The 23,717-nt window shown below is 39.8% G+C and overlaps 1 protein-coding gene across 1 annotated transcript; it reads left to right on the top strand.

Moving 5' to 3' along the window:
* Positions 1–2,116: 2,116 nt before the first annotated feature.
* fndc4a (fibronectin type III domain containing 4a) lies at positions 2,117–22,464 on the top strand. Its single transcript, XM_063902318.1, has 6 exons — positions 2,117–2,677; positions 11,066–11,181; positions 12,380–12,584; positions 17,593–17,682; positions 19,843–19,976; positions 21,585–22,464. The coding sequence occupies exons 1-6, from the start codon at positions 2,602–2,604 to the stop codon at positions 21,624–21,626; spliced, it is 663 nt and encodes a 220-aa protein (XP_063758388.1). The 5' UTR covers positions 2,117–2,601; the 3' UTR covers positions 21,627–22,464.
* The last annotated feature ends 1,253 nt before the right edge of the window (positions 22,465–23,717 follow it).

Here is a 23,717-nt window from a genome sequence, read left to right as displayed (position 1 = left end):
ATAGGAATTACTTCTTTTAAAAGCTTTTTTGATGTTATGAGCTTAAACCCTGCATAATATAAACTCTTGGATTCCTAAAGCAGCTTTTACCTCTGAACGCTGCATTAAAACCAAAATGTTAAAGAAAGTTTAGCAGACAGATGTTCTTCTTCTCTATGTTCCTCAATGTGTTGATTAAAGTGAGAAGTTTGAGTCTGTTGCATATTTTCCCAATGATACATTAGCAGTTTGAGTTGAGCTGCAGGTTTGAAAAAACACTTCCAACAAGGCAGCAACTTACTATTATTACAGATGTATGTCCTATAACACTTTTCTATACAATATTTGCAGCGAGACAAAATAGGGAAGTAAGTAATCCTGCCTGGACATTGAATTCTGGCTCTCATGTTACTGCTGAAGATTGTAAAGTGTGTGCTACATCACTGTGAGGTAAATATGCTTAATGTGGGATCCAAGTATGGCTAATATGTTAAAAGATTTAAAAGAGACTGCAAGAGGATTTGTTTTAGATGTGAAGAATATAAATCCCTAGCATACTACAGTCGGCCAAGAACTGTCTCTCGTCTAAAAATCATCATCATTTATTTGAAATAATAGAATTTGTTAATTAAGCTGAAATAATGCAACATTACTTCATCCTGATTTTTGGTCACATGCTGAGGCAATAGCATAGACTGTATGGGCAATATCATTATTTGTTATTTAGTTTATTTGGCAATTATTGTGTAACTTTAAATGAAAACCTCTGGATTTTGAATTACAGACGAACCCAGTTAAATAACTGCAAGGAGGACAGGATCAACACAAATGTGAAAATAAACATGATGTTCATTGGAGCCACATTCTTTCAATTGAAGCTCTTTAATTTAGACTTTACATCTTTGAAAAAAAACTCAACTCAAAAGGACACAGCGGTCACCACAATCCCCCACATTTCAGTGTGTCCTATTGGGCTAAATACCAAAGAAATATCAGATATAGACAGCTGCCATGGTAACTCCAGTATCTAATATCTGTCTTAAACACTTTTACAAAAGCTTTTATCTGCTCTGGCTCACACACTGAGCACATTGAAACCATGACAACACCTCTGAGGAGGGAACGGGGGGGATCTTTTTATCTTGTCCTGACCACCTAAACGTTTTCCTTAATTTCACAGACAGACATGTGGAATTCAACTTTTAAAAGGATCAACATGCTTCTGAGTGTCTTGGGAGTTATTTATCTGCTCTTCTTGCCGTTATAAACTCATATTTGCATCATTTGATTTCTATATCCACTCCATCTTCTGATTCATAATTCGTCCATAAGTCTCCCATGTTTGATGACTTCTATGTCATGTCATGAATAAAGATCACAGTAGCCTGTCAGATTGCCCTTAGACAAGCAATCGAATGTGAAATGCTTGTCCCATGACGCACTGCCCTCAGCTTATCAAAATGATTCATCTTCCTGATAACATGGGGAGTCTAGGACGGGGCTGTGCACTGTATGATGGGTGAACCATGCTATACAGAACAGTGAATAGGGGGATTGGCTAAAATCCATGTTTTACCATAAGTTTAGTGTATAAAGCAAAGCAATAATAAAGCATCTGTTTTGTGTTTGACTGTCTTTTCTGCAAGTCATGGATGGAGATTTGGATTTAGGGGAAAGAAACGATCCCTAATGTCAACATTCTTCACTTTGTTGGTGTAAACATTAGCTTATTGTGTTGCTGATAAAATATTAAAGCATCTGTCTGAGCTTTCTATACATAACATATGACAGGGGGAAATGGCTGAATATAACACATTCTCACAACAAGTTATTTATTCATAGCTAAAACAAGCAGTATTTTATCTTAGCTCATCTTATTATATTTGACATCTATATAGTTTATTTCTTATGCATTTACATGCACATTGACCACTTTTACTTTATTTCTGTTATTGCACGACTCTTTACTGTTGTGTTAATTAAAACATTACTTGTTAAGGTAAATATCAGCTTGTTATATGAAATATTCAAGCAGCTAGCAGTGTGAACTGTAGCCCAGGTAGGCGTAGAGCCGCTGCTGGCACGTGGAGCATTACTGTATGCTGCGCGTGCACTTGAGCTGAAACGCTAAGTGCTTAACAGTGAGGATCTCATGGCTTCTACATTGAGAAAGCACTGCAGGAATGACCAACCCCGTAACCAGCTGCGAAACACTGGTCTGCGGAGTGCAAAGGGAGTGTGAAAACTTAAGGCGCTGTCCATGCTTCTGAATGGCCCCGCGGTGAGGGGACCGACGAGCCCGCGAGCGTCATCCTTTCCTGTTTCATACCTGAGCTCTCGAGGATGATGGACGTCTACAGTTTGGACCACACATTTTAAGGACTTGTGGATTTAAAACGTAAATGAAGAATCCGCCTGGGCTTCGACAACATGTTCCTGAACACATCATTTGTCACGTTCTTTCACTGGCTATCTATTTACTGATCACCTCGACCCCGAAACAGCCAGTGATCGTTCATTCATTCATCAACAAAAAAAAAATGAACTGTTGTGAATGAGTTGCCCTTCAAGCGTAGGAGATCTGCGATTTATTCTAAGAAGAGCAGCTATACCCTTCGAGAAATGGCTCACCTGCTTGTTTTGGTCAACTCCGTGGTCCTGTTGCTTTTTGGCAGCGACATGTTCTTGGTAGGAGCAAGTAAGTATACGCCTCTACAGCAGAGGAGACAAATCAATGATTGTAGCCTTGTAAAATGTGCCATTAGCCATGCTCTAAGTGTTATAATGCGGCCACTTCGATTGTAAATGTCTTATGTTGGCATTCAATCTGCACCGGATGATTCACTTTATTCATGAATTCATTTTAAACAAGATATGGAATATGGTTTTGCGCAAAGGTCTACCACAGCTCATCCAGCAACACCATTTAACCACATGTAGAATAAATTACAAGATAAGCTGTTGCTTTCTTTGAATCACTCACAAATAGACACCATGTCCACAAATATGAACATTGTGTCTATTTGTAAAAACAAACTGCATTTATTTTTGCATTCAGAACTGTAAAATAACCTTAAGAATAACCTTGGCAGTTTGACCTGTTATGCATTTAATAAAAAAAACAATGTAAGCATGTTTGCAGCATTAAACCTGCCAATAAATTGCTATACAGTAGAGTACATCTGCACTACAGCCACATTCAGCCTTTTGTCGTTGCCTGATCACTTGGAAGATGTTTCTTTTGTGACTAATTCTTAAATCAAGTGAAAATGTGTAAAGGTTCTCAAAAATGACCAAAATATTCAGGGGCATTCACTTTTTTATTATAATTTGCCAGAAATATCAGTCAAACATGAAATAGAGAGATCGCTTGTCTTGCTTCAACTGTAGGTGGTCTCATTTTTCGGAGAGTGCGCTAATTATTATTTCCATTACAAGATCAGTTTCAGACTTGCTTTAATGAACAGTTTTTATTTCTGGATGTGAAATCTTCTCTATCTGCCTCTGCATGCGTGCATCTCCAGCATCTTTTTTATCTATCTGTCTACCTCTATCACTGTCTCCCTTGCCTCTCAAGGGAACTGAATCTTACATGTGATAGCGCCTTGAGAAAATCAGATTGGCACTTCACCGTTTTCTCTGTGGGTGTGTGCCTGATACAGATATTCAGAGCTTTTGTCATATTCTGCGTTGATATGTGAGATGCAAAAACATCTCTGATCTCAGTGTAAGTTCTGAATGGGGCTGTCAAGAGCAGGAAAAGCCACTGTTAAAATAATAAACATGGCACTCGTGAATATAAATTTGGCTGTTGCAATGAGCTTCAAAGCAAACTAAAATAAATGTTGAATTTGTTACTGCCAGCTACAGTCATGCTATGAGATTCACATTCAATTGTAAGCTGCTTTGGCTCATAATGATGTCTATACAACATTTAGAAAAGGGAACATTTTCAGTGAAGACCTTCTTAGCTACAGTGGGGCAAAAAAGTATTTAGTCAGCCACCAATTGTGCAAGTTCTCCCATTTAAAAAGATGAGAGAGGCCTGTAATTTTTATCATAGGTATACCTCAACTATGAGAGACAAAATGAGAAAAAAAAATCCAGAAAATCACATTGTAGGATTTTTAATGAATTTATTTCAAATGATTGTGGAAAATAAGTATTTGGTCAATAACAAAAGTTCATCTCAATACTTTGTTATATACCCTTTGTTGGCAATGACAGAGGTCAAACGTTTTCTGTAAGTCTTCACAAGGTTTTCACACACTGTTGCTGGTATTTTGGCCCATTCCTCCATGCAGATCTCCTCTAAAGCAGTGATGTTTTGGGGCTGTCGCTGGGCAACACGGACTTTCAACTCCCTCCAAAGATTTTCTATGGGGTTGGGATCTGGAGACTGGCTAGGCCACTCCAGGACCTTGAAATGCTTCTTACGAAGCCACTCCTTCGTTGCCCTGGCGGTGTGTTTGGGATCATTGTCATGCTGAAAGACCCAGCCACGCTTCATCTTCAGTGCCCTTGCTGATGGAAGGAGGTTTTCACTCAAAATCTCACGATACATGGCCCCATTCATTCTTTCCTTTACACACATCAGTCGTCCTGGTCCCTTTGCAGAAAAACAGCCCCAAAGCATGATGTTTCCACCCCCATGCTTCACAGTAGGTATGGTGTTCTTTGGAAGCAACTCTGCATTCTTTCTCCTCCAAACACGACGAGTTGAGTTTTGACCAAAAAGTTCTATTTTGGTTTCATCTGACCATATGACATTCTCCCAATCCTCTTCTGGATCATCCAAATGCCCTCTAGCAAACTTCAGACGGGCCTGGACATGTTCTGGCTTAAGCAGGGGGACACATGTGGAACTGCAGGATTTAAGTCCCTGGCGGCGTAGTGTGTTACTGATGGTAGCCTCTGTTACTTTGGTCCCAGCTCTCTGCAGGTCATTCACTAGGTCCCCCCGTGTGGTTCTGGGATTTTTGCTCACCGTTCTTGTGATCATTTTGACCCCACGGGGTGAGATCTTGCGTGGAGCCCCAGATCGAGGGAGATTAGCAGTGGTCTTGTATGTCTTCCATTTTCTAATAATTGCTCCCACAGTTGATTTCTTCACACCAAGCTGCTTACCTATTGCAGATTCAGTTTTCCCAGCCTGGTGCAGGTCTACAATTTTGTCTCTGGTCTCCTTTGACAGCTCTTTGGTCTTGGCCATAGTGGAGTTTGGAATATGACTGTTTGAGGTTGTGGACAGGTGTCTTTTATACTGATAACGAGTTCAAAAAGGTGCCATTAATACAGGTAACGAGTGGAGGACAGAGGAGCCTCTTAAAGAAGAAGTTACAGGTCTGTGAGAGCCAGAAATCTTGCTTGTTTGTAGGTGACCAAATACTTATTTTACCGAGGAATTTACCAATTAATTCATTAAAAATCCTTCAATGTGATTTCCTGGATTTTTTCCCCCATTTTGTCTCTCATAGTTGAGGTATACCTATGATGAAAATTACAGGCCTCTCTCATCTTTTTAAATGGGAGAACTTGCACAATTGGTGGCTGACTAAATACTTTTTTGCCCCACTGTATTTCAATCATTAAATTTGCTTAAATATTTTTCTATTAGTTAATTAAAGGAAAAGTAAACACATCATATTCGTTTCATTCATTCATTAAGCATGCATCTTAATGTGACATTTGGTACAGATATTCATGACTTAAAGAGGATATTTTGCTTCCGATATAATGAATCAATGAGAAGAAAACGCCATTACATTGCACACAAGGTCTTTGATTTTTTTCCCCCAACCTCTCAAGATGTACTTGAATGTGGGTAACAATATTTACAGTCTGAAAACAAGCATGCTAGAAAATGAATCCCACTTACCAGCGGCGCTCGGCAAACTTGAATTAGATTTTATTGGATTTATGTGGATGGCAAGGCTCATATCGTTCTTGAAATTGGCAATCTGCTGTTCATAAACCTAGTGACACATTTTTGACAAATAGGCGTATGGTATTAGAGCAAAATCCATCAGGGTGGGGGACAATGTTTGCTCATGTTGTAATAATTGTATCTGCTGTCACATGTCAGATGTCGGACTATTTTCAATCATAGATCCTTGTATCTGTTTTGGTTAGCTCACACTTGTTGGTGTCTTGTTTTCGCCATCCGTCCAACCAGTAAACACAGAGCTGGAGCCAATAAAATCAATGCTACAAACTCTGTAAACATAATTCTGCTCCTAAACGCTAGCCTTAACAGTTTTAGCATCATAAATGTTAGCTTGTGGCTTGAAATGATCTGGGTTTGGACATTGATGCCATTAACCTTAGACTAGCACCTGGTCCCATCTGGTCCAAACTGTCAAATCTCAGCCTCTGAGTCATTGAGAAAGAAGGCAGAGTGTACCTAGAGGGAGGGACAGTAAGTGCATCTACAGTGGAGAGGCTCTAAAATGTAGGGAAAAAGCAATGGACTTAGCCATGCCTGGCTGGACAAGTCCTTATATCTGTATCCATCTACTTCAAACTGTTGTTTCTGCACTAGATAGACACTACTGGAGATTTAATCAAACACCACATTAAGTCACCGTTGCCTCCCACATAGCATCAAATGAGAAAGAGAGGCAGGATCGCAGAGGGGAATGAAGTTTGGCAATGAAACAAGAAAAAAATGGTCTTCAAAGGTAATATGGGGGCAGACAGTGTTGCGGCTGAGATAAAACCAGCAAGACATTGCTTTAGATTTTCACTACCAGGCGATTTGCAACACTTAGGCCCGCGAGCAGCTGTGCGACAACCTCCTGCTGTGCAGAGGAGATTTAGACATCGTACTGCTGGATTGTGAAACACATCCAGAGGAAGCAGTTTGAACATTCACGGCCCCTGTTATGAGTTATTGCCTTCATGTCAGAGGATATATGATATCTGCAGGCATTATATGTATTAGAAATGGATTACATTGCATGCAGCCCTTTAAACTGTCACTGGCTTGAGGGTAATTGAGACTGAAATATGAGGTATAATATGGTGCACAACCTTGGTGAAGTAGTGCAGTGTTTTCCATTTTAAATAAGAATGATACGTTTTATTGTGTTTTTTGAGTCACAGAACAAATTGTGACACTTGCAACTTTTAATGATGAGGATCTGAATTAGCTGTTTAAGAAATCATACATAGAAATAATTGGGTTAAAAAGAAGGTAAAAGGAATCAATCTGATACTAAAATAACAGTTGAAATAGCTACCACTCTATAGAAATGCGTAGAATTAGGATTTCTACTGTGCATCTAGATACAGCATAGGTTATGAGATTTAAGGAAAACAGAAACATAAATTACAGCTACCTGGTTGTTATATTATTTTATAACCCACACCAGATGTAAAAAACAAACACAAAAAGTCATATATATTGCTTTTCGCATCGGAAACCATTTCAACCATATGACTTTTCTTCAGTCAACATCAAACTATATGCACATTTGAAAATTACATATCATCTATCAGATTTGGTTCCCGGTGAATCTGACAGGTGATTTTCCAATTTTCTAGTCACATCTATTTTTTTCTGCTCAATAAATGTGCCATCCAGGATGCTTAGCAATCAAAAGCTGAACAGGCATCGGGATGAATCAAAAACTTGAATGTTGGATCACAAAAGAAAATATATCGCTCCTGTTGTGCTGTGAATATTCAGTATAGGCAACCAATAAACTAACTATGCGTAAATCAAAATAAATTGCCCAATTGTGCTTTGCAAGCACAGAGAGGACAAAATGTGAGATACCAGCTCTAACAAATCAAACTGGGCTCCTTTCCACGTGGCTCGTCAGCCATTCAGAGATCCAGCAGCACTTTTGCTATCTCTCTGGGCACTCGATAGATGAGGAGTAGCTAATGTGCTGGGCTTTGGCTATACGCTATGATTCACCCTGGCAGCGCACCCACATCCCAAGAGGGGCTTGCCATTTGTTTGCACTGACACACGCCTCGGCCGCTTTGACCCATCGCTGTTTGATCGCAGATCTTACATAACACATTGCGTGGAGTGGGTCTTACTCAGGAAAAGTGTCAGATAATAAATATGAACGTATCTACAATACTTATTACTGCAGATGGAAACATCAAACAAACCTGACGAGAACATGGGGAAGAGAATTGGACCTTACATCAATGAAGTATTTGCATTCGAAAATCTGCGCCTGAGCCAAATGTGATTACATCATTGGAAGTATATTTTATGAGCTTGTAGAATATGAAATGAATTAAATTAACAATTTCATTTCACGATGGCTAAAGCTGCTAAGAGTCTTCGATCTACGGTGCGGAAAAGTCACCTTACTCAGGTGCCCCTCAGGTTGAAAATATACTTGACCTGCTCACCAACCCTGCAATGGCAACTGCATCACATAGGGAGTCGTCACTCATACATTACTGATGATTCATGACCTGCTTTCACTGCCCTGTCACCTGCTCCATCACCAGCAAATGATCCACAGACAATGCATCACGCATACTGGCTGCTATATTTGCACATGTGGCTGTATGCAGCACCCATAACCTAAAGGACAAGGAGAAATGAATGTGCCCTGTCTTGTAAATGTTAACCTTATTTTGAAGTCTGGTCTTTATGACTATTTAGCAAATGGCAATGTAAGCTTCATCTGGTCAGATTTGATCCAAAACAAATTATTGTCAATTTTGGCAAAGTGTGTATTGGTCACGATGCATTTTCAGACAAAAAGAACCTCGTCTGTTTTGCTTTAAGAAATACAAGGTGGTTCTTTGTTGGCATTTTAAAACAAAATACAAAGAGTATTATAATCCTTTTATATGATAGTTATGCAACATGTGATGAGGGATTTGTTGATTGACTTTGTTAGCCAATTAGAGTCCTGGCATGCTCTGATGTAAGTTCGCTGATAACAGATTGAATTATTACATCATTAGCATGATCATCCAATGTACGTGACACAAACATTAGCAGTCATTTAGAAACAAGGACACAGGAGCCATTACTGGAATATACAGTATATGTATGACTCACAGCCCTGTAGCTCTCCAAAGATCAAGGACAATATATTCTTTATGCAAGTTGAACTCCCTCTTAACCTTCTGTACATTGATCTTCACACATAAGTACCTGCTTCCATAAATAATATTCTCATTAAATGGGCAAAATGAGACAGATGTAACCTTAACCTCTTGATACTTAAAGCCAGGCCCTCCCCTCTACCCGCTCTCTCTACAGTGGGAACATTAATTTCCTCTTGTGCTCTCTAGCACAGGCTAAGCATTACTCTGGCCTCTTGTTCAGCTCATTCGCTCCCCTTCAACTACCAATCTCTGACCTCGTCATGAGCCCAAGGAACCGAGCGTTGTGCTTGCGTTTGACCTTGACCCCTCCCTATGCAGTTCATAATGCCACAAGGGCTGACGCAGGGAGACTGATAGCCTCGTCTGACCAGAGGGTCTTCAGATCCGCCTCAATGTCACCTTTTGCACCGAACACATTGGCCGTCATTGATTGTCTCTGAGATAAAAATGGACCGAAGTGCAAGAACAGAAGGAGAGAGGGAGGGAGAGATAAAAGGGCAGACTTTGTGAGATAAGATGAGAGGGGCCAAGCTAGAAAACAGAAAATCAGTTGAAATATCTCCCAATTTAATCTGTTTGTGTTTCATCTTTCTCCCTTACTCTCGAGTGCACTGTTGCGATGAAATATTGTCCTTGTACAGCAAATGCCTTTGGCTGTCATCTCAAGATAACTGTGTTATGGGTTATTAAGCCCAGGCTCTACCAGTTAATAAGGGAGTTTGAAATACAAATGTACTGTACTGTCAATTAACATTCAGTTGAATAGCTACAGAAAGTTGCTTATAAGAATGTAACTACAGAGCAGATCTAATACTGTATTTACAACTCATTAGGAAATGTATTTAGCTATAAGGCTTTTTCTTATCCGATGCGATCCCCATAAGAACTATTCTTTTTCTCATAATTTTTCACAAATCTGACATCTCAAGACTCACTCACGGGACCCGTTCAACATTGCTTCAGTCACTTTCTACAACAACACACAAAGTCCATTAGACCCTGAGGACAGCCTCCAGGTCCCCATCTGCACGGCCAATCTCATTTCATCTATCCCTCCTGACCTGAGCAATTGTTAGGAGACTGTGGAAACGTATAGGGCGCTCTATTAGATCTGTCACCCTCAGTCGCTCCTGCCTTTGCTTTCCAGGCTTTTGTCCCACTTTGCAATCAACGTTTCCCCTGGCAACCACATCATGATAGATGGTTGCAATGTACCAGGATGTTGAAACGTAACCATGCCTGAGTGAGTTGGACATGAAATGGACACCATTGTTACTTTGGTCAGGTCGACCGACACTGCTGTTTAAGATAAAGGACAAAAAGCATGAGAATTTAAAATGCAAGCAAGCAGTTAATTAAAACAGCTAGCAACAAGGTCACTTAACTGGTGTTAATTTACTTATTGGTAATCGTATTGTTTGGTCAGAGTAGCAGATACAGTATCGTTGTTTTCAGTGGCCTCACTGCCTTTGAGAACCTTCAATGTCAACCTAACAGTTTATTGGTCTAAGAGGATCAGTAAACACTAAAGCTGGTATCTGGAGATTAAAGGAATAACAGGAATGTGCTCGAGTGAAACAAAACTACCATATTTCCACTCAAGTGCTTGAGCGGCTATGATTCACTAGGTAAAACTAATCAGAAGATCGTCGGTCTACCCCGGCTCCTCCAATCTGCATGTTGTAATTTGTTATTGTGAACCCAAAATTGCTCCCGAAGGCACAGCTCATGTGTGAGTGTGTACATTAGATGAGATCATGAAGAGCAGTTTGGCACCTTGTGTGGCAATTGGTCAGTGTTGATATGTATTGTTAATGCGCTTTGAGTAGTCGGAATAGTTGAAAGGTGCTTTATAACTGTGGGTCTATTGAATATTTAGCTTTTTACAACATGAGACCCAGCAGTTAGCATATGGTGACACATACAGCCTGAGTTCAGTGCCAAGCCGATGTCCATTGGATTAACAGAAACTCTATTTCTGTTTCCTTTCCGTCAGACCGGCCACCACCTCCTGTTAATGTGTCCGTCATACACCTGCGAGCCGACTCAGCAACTGTATCCTGGGAAGTTCCAGAGGGAGATATAATAATCGGCTTCTCAATCTCACAACAGGTAAGTCCTTAACTTGTATTATGAATATGGGAAACATGGTTGGGTTGACAGAAAACCCTCCCAAAAGAGAAAATTGCATTAGTTTATGTCTGTGACCCGGCACTGAGCCTTTGTCAAGTGCTGTTGAAATGCTGTTGGCACACCATGCAGCGAGTATGATGAAGTGCACCTGGAATTTATTACCCACCCTGTAAACTCTTGTGCCAGCCTGTGAAACACGTAGGACTAAGATGGGTTTGAATGACTGAAAACATATTCTTCAGACAATTAAGTGATCATTTAGTCGCTAACTGAAGTCCATAGAGGAGAGTTTGTCCAGCATAATGAGTTAGTAGCAGCACATATGCACAGGCTCCCAGATGAAGGAAGATGTGTCTTCATCTCGGTGCGTATTCTTGGGAACACCTAAAAGCTTTGCTTAGCATGCAGAAAGGGTGACTAAATCTTGCCTTCAAGCTCAGAGTCAGAATTAAACTTGGCATGGTTGATTTGTCAAGAGAGAAAACGAGGGCCAGTTTGTGAGGCCGCCAAACTGCATTTCTGAGGCTGAAACGATTTCAAAGGCTTAAAATAGGGAAAACCGATAAATGCTAACCCTGAATAGCTGAACGCCATATGCATATGTAATTGTGTTCATGCTTTATACAACTTAAATATACAACACCCAAATGTTTGTTATGTATCGTAATTCGATGTAGTTAATAATTACACTACTCATAGTTTAGCCGAGGTCTTTTACTCGAGCAGGGCCATTTAACAGACTTTGACCAAGCCACACAAAGTTCTACAAGCTATAGGAGAATTATTTGGGTTTTTGTTACTCCAGTAACCTTCTGAAAGGCCATAGACAAAGTCTGACACTCTGATTAGTTCAGACTGCAAGTGCCTTGAGTCACAAGCTTTCAGAATATTGACTCTGCAAATGTGTAATTCCCAGTCAAGACTCCATATGGCGAAACTAAAGCGCCAACTGTTAATATAATAAGCACTCAGCATGTAGTTCTCCAGCAACCCTTGGTTAGTCACCTTTGTCTCCCGTTATCATATCCCCATAAAGAGGTACATGGTTATTTTTACAAAAGATAGTTTCTTCCTTAGGGACACATTTGCAGGACCTCATTGAACACTGTATTGATTATTGCATCTTTTCGATAGATCAATCTACTTGTTGTTACTCTCTCCCTCTTCAAATCCCTAGAGGCAGGAGGGACACATGCAACGATTCATTCGGGAAGTCAACACCACCAGCCGCGCCTGTGTCCTTTGGGACTTGGAGGAGGAGACAGACTACATCATCCAGGTCCAGTCAATCGGCCTTTATGGGGAGAGCCAAGCCAGCAAGAAGGTCCACTTTCGCACCCTCAAGAAGACAGATCGCTTCCCCTCTAACAGCTCCAATCAAGGTAAGGTGCTCTGGGATAAATTGTTTGCCTCTTGCAAAGATAACTTCAATACATGTGTTTCTGTCTGGGTTTAAGGACAATAATACAACTTGGTTTAAAGAGTAGGGGCTCATGTTTCAGCACAAATGCTAAAAAACCTTCTTTATAATTAAACGCTTCAAAAACTTAGACTTCATGTTGATGACTGTGACTAATTTGAAGACATTTGTGGATTTATAAAAAGACATACATACTTCACCCCGTGTTGGGAATGGCGGTATTATTATTTTAATACTGTTACGCTTTTGTGCAATAATATTGTAGTTCTGTGGCGTGATGAAGAATCTTTATCAGTCTTTGGATACACAGGCAATACTTGTTAGTCGGATAAATTCCTTGTTTCCTCATGGGATTTGGTCATGTCAAAAAAATCTCATTCAACTGCCAGGTTTTGTGTTGGTTCAGTCTCTGAAATGCTATAGGTTTGTAAAAATGCAGTATTATTGATAAGGTCACGAAAGGTCACTGCATCGATCTTTTCAGAGTGTTTCATCTCACTCTGTTACGCAACGTAAAGCTCCCCCCCGAGGCGAACACAGGAGCAACCCATTACAGATGCTTTTCCTGCTCCTGCGCTAAAGCCTCTTCTGGCTGTTGAATGCTTTTAAGCGCCCCGACATTGAAAATGAGGTAGAGTAAAGTGCAAGTAACCTAAAGCCTCCTCTCACGGCGGCTCTCTGAGGGCAGCTCTATGCAGGTCTATTTTCTCCTGGAGACCATTTCATTATGGACAGACTGTTCAAGCATGACTGCAGGCAACTCCTCTGAATTTAAGCAACTCTATATAACTCGGTGTGAACTAATCAGGATTCAAATACACACTCAGAATACTTTGGATTCAGTGTCTGGGCTCATAGGCTGGAGGGAAATATGAAGGCCATGACCAATGGAGAATAGGTTTAGTAACCCTTAATTTTTCATGGCACAGATGAGGAAAGTGTCACTTTATTATAGGCAGTTGAGGAGGCTACATTTCAGAGGAAAGCCCTTCTCTACATCTACATTCATTTAGCCATGATTATGGGATGAGCCAAATATATTAACTGGTACAACAATGACAGCTTGAGTTCAGCACCAGTCTAGAAACAGGCCTTCTAATAAACAATGTTGGCTTGTGTTATCTTACAGGGGGGGGTAGGTTATGCATATAGGAAGTGCTGATGCAGGTGAATCACACACGTCATCCTTTTCAGCTGACTCGGGGTTGGTACCATAAATTGATCCGGTTGGATCGGTGAAATAAAAAGCAACATATTCAGGCTTAAGTTCAACTTCCTGTACAAAGTGCATTTAAGTAATACATACATTTTAAAACTACTTCCGTCTTGCTTTACATTATATACACACAAATTATAATCTGTTTTATATAAGTTCAAAGCAATGGATTTCAGAGCGTTAACTACCCATGAATATCTGAATGAAGTGCTTAGAATGAAAATATTTCTAGCCTTACTACTTTTGGAAAAGGTTTCACTGTGCACCATTAATCAGAGTTTGTAGCCCCCACGAGTCAAGCAAGTGGGTCAGGAAAACAGCACACTCAGTGGATGAGCTTCATTTGTGGGAGTTTGTTTTGGTAAATGTAAAAGCCAACAGTGTCAGCTTTCCATACATCTAATGCCTGAACTGCTGACTTCCTGTGTCCCAGTTTCGAAGTCCAATCATTTCAAATTTCTTGATGTAACTCGTGTCGGGTTAATGACTCGGCTGCAGTTTTCATGTTTCATTTTCCCTCTGTATGATAATGTATTGTGGACTTAAGGCTTTAACCAATTCCACAACAAGCAGAACATACTTTTCTAACTTAACTATTTTCTGTCAAATACACAAATTAAATTATCTCTTTTGAGACAACTCCAATACTTTTATAACCTCCAACCTTTCTCCTTACAAGCTTTGCAATGTTTCCTTCCAAAGCATCTTAATTTAAAACGACATGTTTTATATTCAGGATCCCTGCCGCTCCTATTGAAACTAAATGGATTTGAAGCATATTCCGAAAAGCAATAGCTATAATACCCATAAATCGATAATGCTTTTTTTTTCTTCTCTAAAAGCAATTCCCTTTCAAAATGTAATAATAAATTAGTGCATATGCAACTGAATGTACAGCTTGCCTGAGCCACATTCAGAATCAATATATTTCGTATAAAGCATTTCCTGGCAACATATATGCCAATTTGAATTTAAATAGGCTACTGAGGATCAATATGTCATTCCAAAGTCTATTTCAATTTCATTATTTCCATGAAAAGCTTTTAATCAGAGTATACACTATATTTGTGTGCTTTGCCATGCCCTTCAAGAGTGAGGTATGTTTTACTGTGGTCAGAGGAGGAGACTTTTAAGATCAATTGTTGTCATTTGTCGGCAGTTTATTAGGGTTTTGTTAAAGTGAGCAATTGCCCTGTATGAACCTCTGCATCTAAACTCTAAAATAAAATGTATCTTACCGAGGAATCATTGAGGTACAACAGATTTACAATATTAGATATGTTTATATGGGCTGTATTTGTGAAAAAGTGTCCACATGAGCATGCTGTATTCTATTGCATGAACAATAGCGCAACAGTCAACACAGAAAACCTCCAATAAAATGATATAAATCATTCCAAAACAAGCCGCTGCGATTGTCACCTGCTATCAAACTGTTTCACAAAGGGGATCCAAAAAGAAAGGAAGAATCATTTCAAAGGATGGATGCCTTGAGCAGTCAAATCTAACTCGGTAAGCATTCCCCTTAGACACAATTACTGTGAGATATTTCAAAAAGATGAGAGGAGTCAGAAGCTACACCTAGGCTCCCCCATTATCAGCACTGAGACAAAGTAAGCTTCCTGATAAATATACATATTTAACATTAACCCATACCGATACTGATTTCTATCATAGATTAATTAAAAGTATACTGCACTGTACTCAGCTGTAGTTTAACCCACATGTTTAATACACTGTATAGCGAGGAAACCTATGTTTTATTTTAAAAACACACTTGCTCAGTTTCAAGGAGACGTAATGCAATAATAAATCACAGGAATCATCTCTGTGACACCAGTACAGCCCCCCAACCCCACAGTGTGTTGTTACATGGATTCCCATCACAGTTCACAGCCACAGACATCAGCACGGGATTTGGGGTGAGCAGAAGGAAGGTCAATTAGTTATCCCAACACAAACTCTTGGGGCGCACCGAAGGCATCACAATCCATGCGTTCCCGACTACAGCAGAGAATCACAGCGTATATCTGAGGGAGGTAGCACCGCCACATGAAATATGTAGTATACAGCAGCACGACATGTTATTCAGGTCATCGTTTTGTTCCAGCACTCGCTGGTATGAAACGTATTACATCAAATATGCACATGGTGGATATCAGCATGCTTCACAGTCTGCAGCACTTTTTTCAAATTAAGGATCGACTAGAACACGGTTAACAAGATCACGAACTTCACATGGAAATTTACGCAGAATACAGAAGCCTCAAAGATCAAATTAATTACTGAACAGCCTTCTACAAGTAGTTTCTCTATGAATAACTCTACTTTTTGTGTGTGCAGGGCCAGTTTATAATTCAGCGCGTTCAGACTGAAAGAGATGTGGGATTAATAAAGTGGAGAGCAACTCGTAGGTCGTACTTAATGCTGAGCTGAGTCCTGACCCGGCATAATGTGTGCCTACATGCTGCTGGAAGCACATCCCACACTGTTAGCTGGTAGATAACACAGGGGGCTAATTTCTGAGTTGTTTAAAACATTTCAGTCAGGCTTTAGGGAGCCATTTGTAATACCTGCAACACTTTAAAGGGGGAGCATTTCACCTCTACTTTTGGGTCCATTAAATGTAAATTTACAAATAAAAAATAGGCAACTACTAACTAACAGCAGGGCATGAATAAGCAATATTCAACCAAACTGCTGGACTCAGACTCTAAAGTTTAGCATTAGCTATGCCACTAAGCAGAGGCATCAAGGTACGTGTACGCTTTGATGGTTTGATTATTGGATTTAATCCAAATTGTTACCGCTTCACATTCTGTTAAGTGTGAGTTCCTTTTTTAAAAAAATGTTTTGGATTAAAATTCTCACTGAAAATTCCCTTTAAGACAAACTAGAACATAGTTAACAAACGCAAGAATACCCAAGCCTCAAGGTTGATTACTGACACAGCCTTCTACCAGTACTGCCTCTATGAAACGGCCTTCTCCTTTTATCCATGCATTTCAGCAGTTGTGTAACAACTAAGCCACAATTATCACAAAAAAACAAGACCATATTTTTCCGTAAATATATTATAGCACTTTTCTGTGATTTGACGTTATATTAAAGTTACAACCCCACAGCTTCACTTTTTTCTTTTACATTTCCCATGCACACAACCAAGACTTAAAAAACACATGGCAGGAATTGACCCCACTATGTAGCGGCTATCATGCGAAGAGAGCTGACGATCTGGCTCTCCAGTAACAACCCTAGTGTCTTGACGACTCGATTCACTAAAAGAAGCAATTGGGAAGAGTGGTGCTCTGGAAGAGTTCCATGTTTGCGGGTTAAAACATAGCTTGCAGAGTGGAAAAAGGCCCATAGTCAATACACTTAAAGGAGGATTAATGCTTCAGGATTGATTTGTGTTAATGTCCAGCACATTTTCTGACTACGTTTTCTGTAAGATGGCATAAAAGTCATGAGAAATGAAGGGCGTGTCTGATTTTAACCCGGCCGAAGTGACAGGATGTGAGCTTAAGCTCTTCAGCTGCTCTTGTGATGGACATTCAGTTTTCCCTGACACTAAGTTAAGGTGTTATGTATTATTGTTTACGATGTTGTTTAATGGATTGCGTTTTAATGTCCAATGTATGTTGTTTGTTTTGTATCAATTAAGGAAAGGTCAAAATGTTCAGTCCTCAGTATTCAGTAGTTAGACCTCTGAGTGTGCGTTGACTACAAACGTCCTTTCTGTGGTCTCTCCTAGATGACCCCACTGTGCAGGGCTTGGATAAGTCCCGACATCTACAAACAGGAGAGATGATCATCATCGTGGTGGTCTTGGTCATGTGGGCAGGTAAGTATGCAGATTGTGTGTCAAATAATAACTATTTAGTCTTAAAGAAAGCGCTTAAAAGTGCCATAGAATGGAAAACTGTATTTACCTTGGCAAACTTGAATAAGGACAGTTCAGTACATTGAACTGACATACCGTGAACCTCAAACACCATTGTTTCCTCCTTCTCGTGCACATCATGAATATGCACATCACAGCGGTAAAACGGGCGAATTACAACAATCCCTGTGTGTTACGTCACACACGGTAGTCCAGCCCCAACATTTGCATACACCAGCTGCTGGAAACACTAACGCTAACACTCCGTAACGTTGCTCTCCAATCTCCGACCAACTGGCTGTTCTTCAAATTCATCGGTTTCCTCCTCCGATAAAGGCTCAAACATGTAAGGTTGTATGCCAATAGCCTCCATGGTTCATCTTTCACAGTTTCGCAAACTTCACTTACTTCTGTGGGCTCTGAGGACGCAATGGTTTGCTCCTTGTAAACCAACCAATCAGAGCAGAGCTCATCATAATTATTTAAATGAGCCCCAAATAAAGCAATTCAGCTTGTTTCATTCCAGGACCAAATCTTAGGGTATTCATGGGTCTGTAAAATCACATCTGGACATTTTTTGTCACATTATTAATAGCCTAATTGCAGATTCAATATGATATGATACCTATAAATTCTATGTAGCATGTGATTGATTAGTCATTGTCAATGGTGAAATTAAATGAAAATTCTGCCAAATCAGCTAAAAGATAAATGATTTTTCCCCACTGGAACTGCAACGCCTTAGCATTTATTGTCAGCCTCAATGATACGAACTAATGGCGAACACCTGAAAGAGGTTATACACTGCAGATTATCTTGTAGTTACATCAATATATCGACACAACAATCAATACACAGTCATCCAGAACAAGAGCTATAAGATTTCTAATATGTAAGAGTTAAAGTCTATAAAGCTGAGCCAAGCTTTTCCCTTTTAGACCGCTTTGCTACAGCAATGTCAAACCAACATCACGCTCTCCGGAATATTCTCAGCCTCTAAGCTCTCGATCCATGCATGAGCTTCTACTCCTCTGAGGAAGTGTGCAGTTTAATGAAGTGTCGAGGCACAATGAGAAGTGGCATATCTGACAGGCAGCCGGACGCGAGGTTTCCCACCCCACAGCATCAGAGTGAGATGTTAATAATACTAATGAGAGAAACCGAAGTGACATTGAGACTGTGACGACTGGAAGTGAGAGTATAAAAACATATCATGTGGCGCCATCATAATGAGCTGCTCATTTCCAGCCGGTCCAGTTTTTAAGTCCATATTCCCTGCTTTTATTCTACTCAATCGGCAAAACATAGATGTTTTTTATACATTTTATTACTTTGTTTCTTGGCGTTTTCACAAATAGTAGGTCCAAAGAAAAAAATAGTTAGCTAATTGCTTAAAAAAGCTGTACGTGGTTTCGGTGTAGAAAGGACTGTTGGTTAAATAATGCTTGTTGAGGTTGATGTTTTTTTGCTAAGCTCTTGAGGGAAATTGTGACTGATAACAACATTACATTAAACTGTAATTTGAACCATTTTAATGGAGACTAATCACTTTTCAAATTACACAAATGCTGCTGAAATTTAATCAAGAATCAAACCCGTAAAAACGCCTATGAATATTTATTTGCTGTTGAAAGACAATGACATGTAGTTGCAGTATTGCAAAACACTTACATGAATAATAATGTGTTAAATGAATTCCCCTTGCCTTCATTTCTGCAGCTACAGTAATGGTCTTTTCCAGAATTTGATACCAGGTTCTGAATATTTAATGATGGCACTCTCATAGATATTCATAAAGTCAGTGAAGCAAGGACGTTATTTGTGCGCATTCCAGTGTTTAGTAAACTGAAGGCAGAACTGCACCTGGCAGATTTCACACTGTGGCAAAGCAAACTCCATGGAGAATAACTGTCTTCCAAGCTTTCCGATAAAGGCAGAGCTTCACACTCCCAGAGGAACAGAATTCCATTATCCGCATGGCCTTTCAACATGCTCCGTTAGAGGAAGTGGTGACGTGTCTGAGAGTGACAGTCCTCCGCATCACGACTGAATTCCTATCCTCATTTGTGTTTGTGTGTGTGTGTGTGTGTGTGTGCGTGCCCATCCCTCTCCTGCCGGCAGCTGTGATTGCCCTGTTCTGCCGGCAGTATGACATCATCAAGGACAACGACTCCAGCAACAGTAAGGAGAAGGCCAAGCCGTTATCGGAGAGGAGCACGCCGGAGCACCACAGCGGAGGACTGCTTAGGAGCAAGGTGAGCGTGATTTCTCTGAACCCATAAAAGCGATTTCTGACACAGCTCTATGTGTCAACAAACAGTGTCTCTCTGTGTGACAGTGAGCCAGCGCACACCAAACCACCACCCTGACACTAAATGGAATTCAGCCTAGATTTCAATTTCAGATTTCAAAAAAATCTTATTTAGTGGTGTCAAAGTGTCTGTTTTTATTCCGTGTTTCACAGTTAAGTGCTGGAAAACTGGACACTCTGTTGTACTGGATATTAAAATGATGAATGAATTTATTTTGGATGCACGTACATCTGTACAGGCTGGGTAACAAAGAGCTCCACTATGTCATCATTAGTGATGGATTTATTAGGAGATGATGATTGATCAATTCCAAAATTCTGCCCAGGTATGGTGCACATATCAGCTCCGACTACAGGTTAGCTGACCTACCAGAGCTCTCTCTCTCTTGTGCTTTACTCGCCACACATTCTCATAATAAATGGATTAGCAGCGAGCAGCTGGAATATAAATTCTAGGCAGAAATTGACATTTTCCTTGATTGGATAATGGAATTTGCATGTGGAGAAATGTGGAGAATGCTAATGTATGGCTAATTAGGTTTTCTTAAAGAAAAAACAAATCTTAAATCAAACCAAAGAGAGGGTTATAGTAATCACTGGTAAATAGATAGATGTACATTGTTAAAACATAACCTTTTATCAGTTAGATGCCATTATTTGCCATTAACAGCACATACAGCACATACTGTTGCCGGAACACATTTAGACAAAACAGCTTATTTGTTAAACCTGACCTTATACATTGTATACCAATTGATTTTATCCTATCAGAGGAGAAATGTTGTAGATCTGATGTATAGAAGGTGACATCCTCCATCAAATTTCACTGGGAAAAAAAAAAATCTAGTATCAAAAAAGCACCTAATGGTGTTTTTGCTGCACATCCTGGAGATCTCCAAGGATTATTTTCTCAAGCCGCAGTTTTCTACAAATAACATAAAGCAGCGTGTCTGTTATGGAAGATATATGGTGCTTTATCTAATGTTGATGCTCTAGGATTCTCTGTGGTCAATTAACATAGAAAATAGAATCACAAGTAAAGCTTTAAGTGTGTCTTTCAAAAGTAAACGGCAGACCGATGTATGCAGTCCCAGCTCAGTAATGAGGCGGTGGCCGATCAATAAAGGAGGTCATTAACATTGTGTGTGTTGACCTCTTGCTGAGATTTAAACTAGCACCATATTGAATTTAAATTTAAATAAGCCCAGGGGAAATCGTTTCAGGATTCCTCATTGTCTTCAGCTTATCTCTCCTTCCAGTCCTCATTAGGAGGTCAGATGCTATGTAAGGTCTACGATCAGTCAATTGCGTACATGGCTAAACAAAGGTCTTAGAGGGGTTTCATCTCTCCAAAGAGTAGAAGATACCACTTTCTAATTTTACCTTTCTGATTGGCTTGCAAGGAAAATGACAGAGGTAGTTCTTGGGCTGTGGGTGGGATATTCGGATAGGTGGTATTTTATTCTCATGACTTCATAAGCTGACTTGGTATTCATATATTTAACAGGCTGTGAAAAGCTAACCACGATGTCTTTCATCTTTTCTGTTGCAGTTTCATCCTTCTGTGCCGTCCATCAACATCATTGAGGTGTGAGAAGAAGCAACACAACGTTTCATCTCTTCTAACATCAATGCATTCCCCACCCTTCTCACTGATGAGAACACATGTGTAGTGGATCGTCATCAGCGAATGAGGTTGGCTGAGGCTGTGTTTGCAAAATGACACACATGCATGCACCCAGTATTTGTAGGAAAGCACCTACATGTACACACATAATACTGTATCTACATGACCCTACACACGCACACACATTAGAGTACAGTAGCTACTCCTGCAGGTCGATAGGACACAAACTAATGTTAACCCTTGGTGCCGTTAACACTGACGACTGCCAGCCACATGGTATGTTATTGCAGTATAAAGGACACGATCATCTCTTGGATGCCGGTCTTCATGACTTTAAAGTGGCAGTGTATTTTGAATGGAGTTAGACACCATGTTCACCTGGTATAGGCAACTCAGCTCTTAGTAAATCAACATTTTCCCATTGCAAATACACTCTCTCATCACACCAGTATATTATTGTTCTGCTTTGGGCAGGGAGAGAAAGCAAACACATGTATTCATTTGTAAGAACCGCTACAATTGACATGTCTTAAGGTTTCTATTGATATTAAAATGCCATTTTCTGGATAACATTGTATTTTTGCACCTTTCATAACGTATGTACATATTTCATTCATTTGCTAAAGTTGCATGCAGGTCGTTTGCCTGTAGAATAGCATTTGATGTGTGCTCTAAGTTAGACAATGCAGAAATAAACATGATTGCAGTCCATTGAAGCTTATTTTCTTCTGCCTGCTTTTAGAAAAGGACATTTGTTTTTTATCATTAAGCGTTTCATTCGAGATCTTGTACATTTCCTGACAATTGTATTTCCTGGAGTGTAAAATAAACCTTCTTTTGAAAGTCCCATCACGGATTTGCAGCTAATGTAATGGAGTTCATCTCACATGAAATGCATTCGTAAATCACTTCCACTATGCACAAACTGCACTTACACACACACACACTGCTCATCAATTTAAACAAAGACGCATTGTGTGCATTAAATGTTGGCTGAGACGTACAGTACAGTAGAAAACAGCACTTTATGCACAAATTAAGTCTTGTTACAAAAAGTGTTTGAACGCAAGTCCGACAAATGAATTAGGTAATGATAAGGCCGTTAAAATCATCATCCCTCACTTCTGTTTCAGGAAAATAAAAACAGTGCAAAGATCCTGACGTGAACAGTATTTGATGCACAACGCCAATACGCTCGACAAAATGTCAGTTTGTGCCCCCTGGAGGACTACAGTATATGGTAAAAAAAAAAATAAGCATGAATACAAACCCTTATCAATAAGAACATGACATATTTCCTATGTCTGCTTCTTTTATCTGTGTTTCTAAACTTCCCAGACCTCCTACACTTTTCATATTTGATGAGTTTTAATCGGTTTATAACGGACTGCAATCACCTGAACGCGATATCCTTTGAGCTTCCTTAGTTCAGAGCTTCAATGAAAGAGGCAGTTTTCCAAATGATAGGTTTAAGACTGTACACAAAATGGTTGATATGGATGGTAATTGTATGTGATGTACGGGTTAGCAGGCAGGGATTTTGAAAAGACTTACCCCTGCCTTGTTAAAGCCAATCAATTTGAGAGCTGGCACTACTTGAGTCGAGTCAAAAGGCTGCCTTGATGCTCTTAGATTTTCAGTTCTTTGAACGTGATTTGACTGGGAAAAAGCTCAGAGTGAGTCTATAATTGTCAAAAGATTAAAGTATATTCAAGAGTCTTCTTTATAACAAACACACATGGAGCTACTGTATCAATTTAATCAATAATAAAACCCCCATTAATAGATAGCAGAAGTTACGAGACAAGATTGTCTGCAGAACAATTTCAATAAGCCGGCCATCTGGCTTTTAAACTCCTTAATCAGAAAATGCAATTAGGGAGAAGTACCTAAGAATAAAGCTCACACTAAAATAGAAAGTGATTGCAGCCTTGCGGGGGATTAATAGCTAATATTCTACACCCTCCCATCTTCCTCCCTCAACTTTGTCTCTGCCGTTTTCTTTCCATTAGTTTGCTCAGGTGATTTATAGGCTGTTGTATCTGGCTGAGATGTTCG

The sequence above is a fragment of the Eleginops maclovinus genome, chromosome 15, assembly GCF_036324505.1.
Source record: "Eleginops maclovinus isolate JMC-PN-2008 ecotype Puerto Natales chromosome 15, JC_Emac_rtc_rv5, whole genome shotgun sequence".
In the NCBI taxonomy this organism is placed as follows: domain Eukaryota; kingdom Metazoa; phylum Chordata; class Actinopteri; order Perciformes; family Eleginopidae; genus Eleginops; species Eleginops maclovinus.
This window is presented reverse-complemented; position numbering and strand designations above follow the sequence as displayed.

Excerpts from the sequence above, each read along its gene's own strand:
- fndc4a (XM_063902318.1), top strand. The coding sequence starts at position 2,602 with ATGGCTCACCTGCTTGTTTTGGTCAACTCCGTGGTCCTGTTGCTTTTT. Across the intron at positions 2,678-11,065 it reads CATGTTCTTGGTAGGAGCAA|ACCGGCCACCACCTCCTGTT; the intron begins GTAAGTATACGC and ends CCTTTCCGTCAG. Across the intron at positions 19,977-21,584 it reads GAGGACTGCTTAGGAGCAAG|TTTCATCCTTCTGTGCCGTC; the intron begins GTGAGCGTGATT and ends TTTCTGTTGCAG.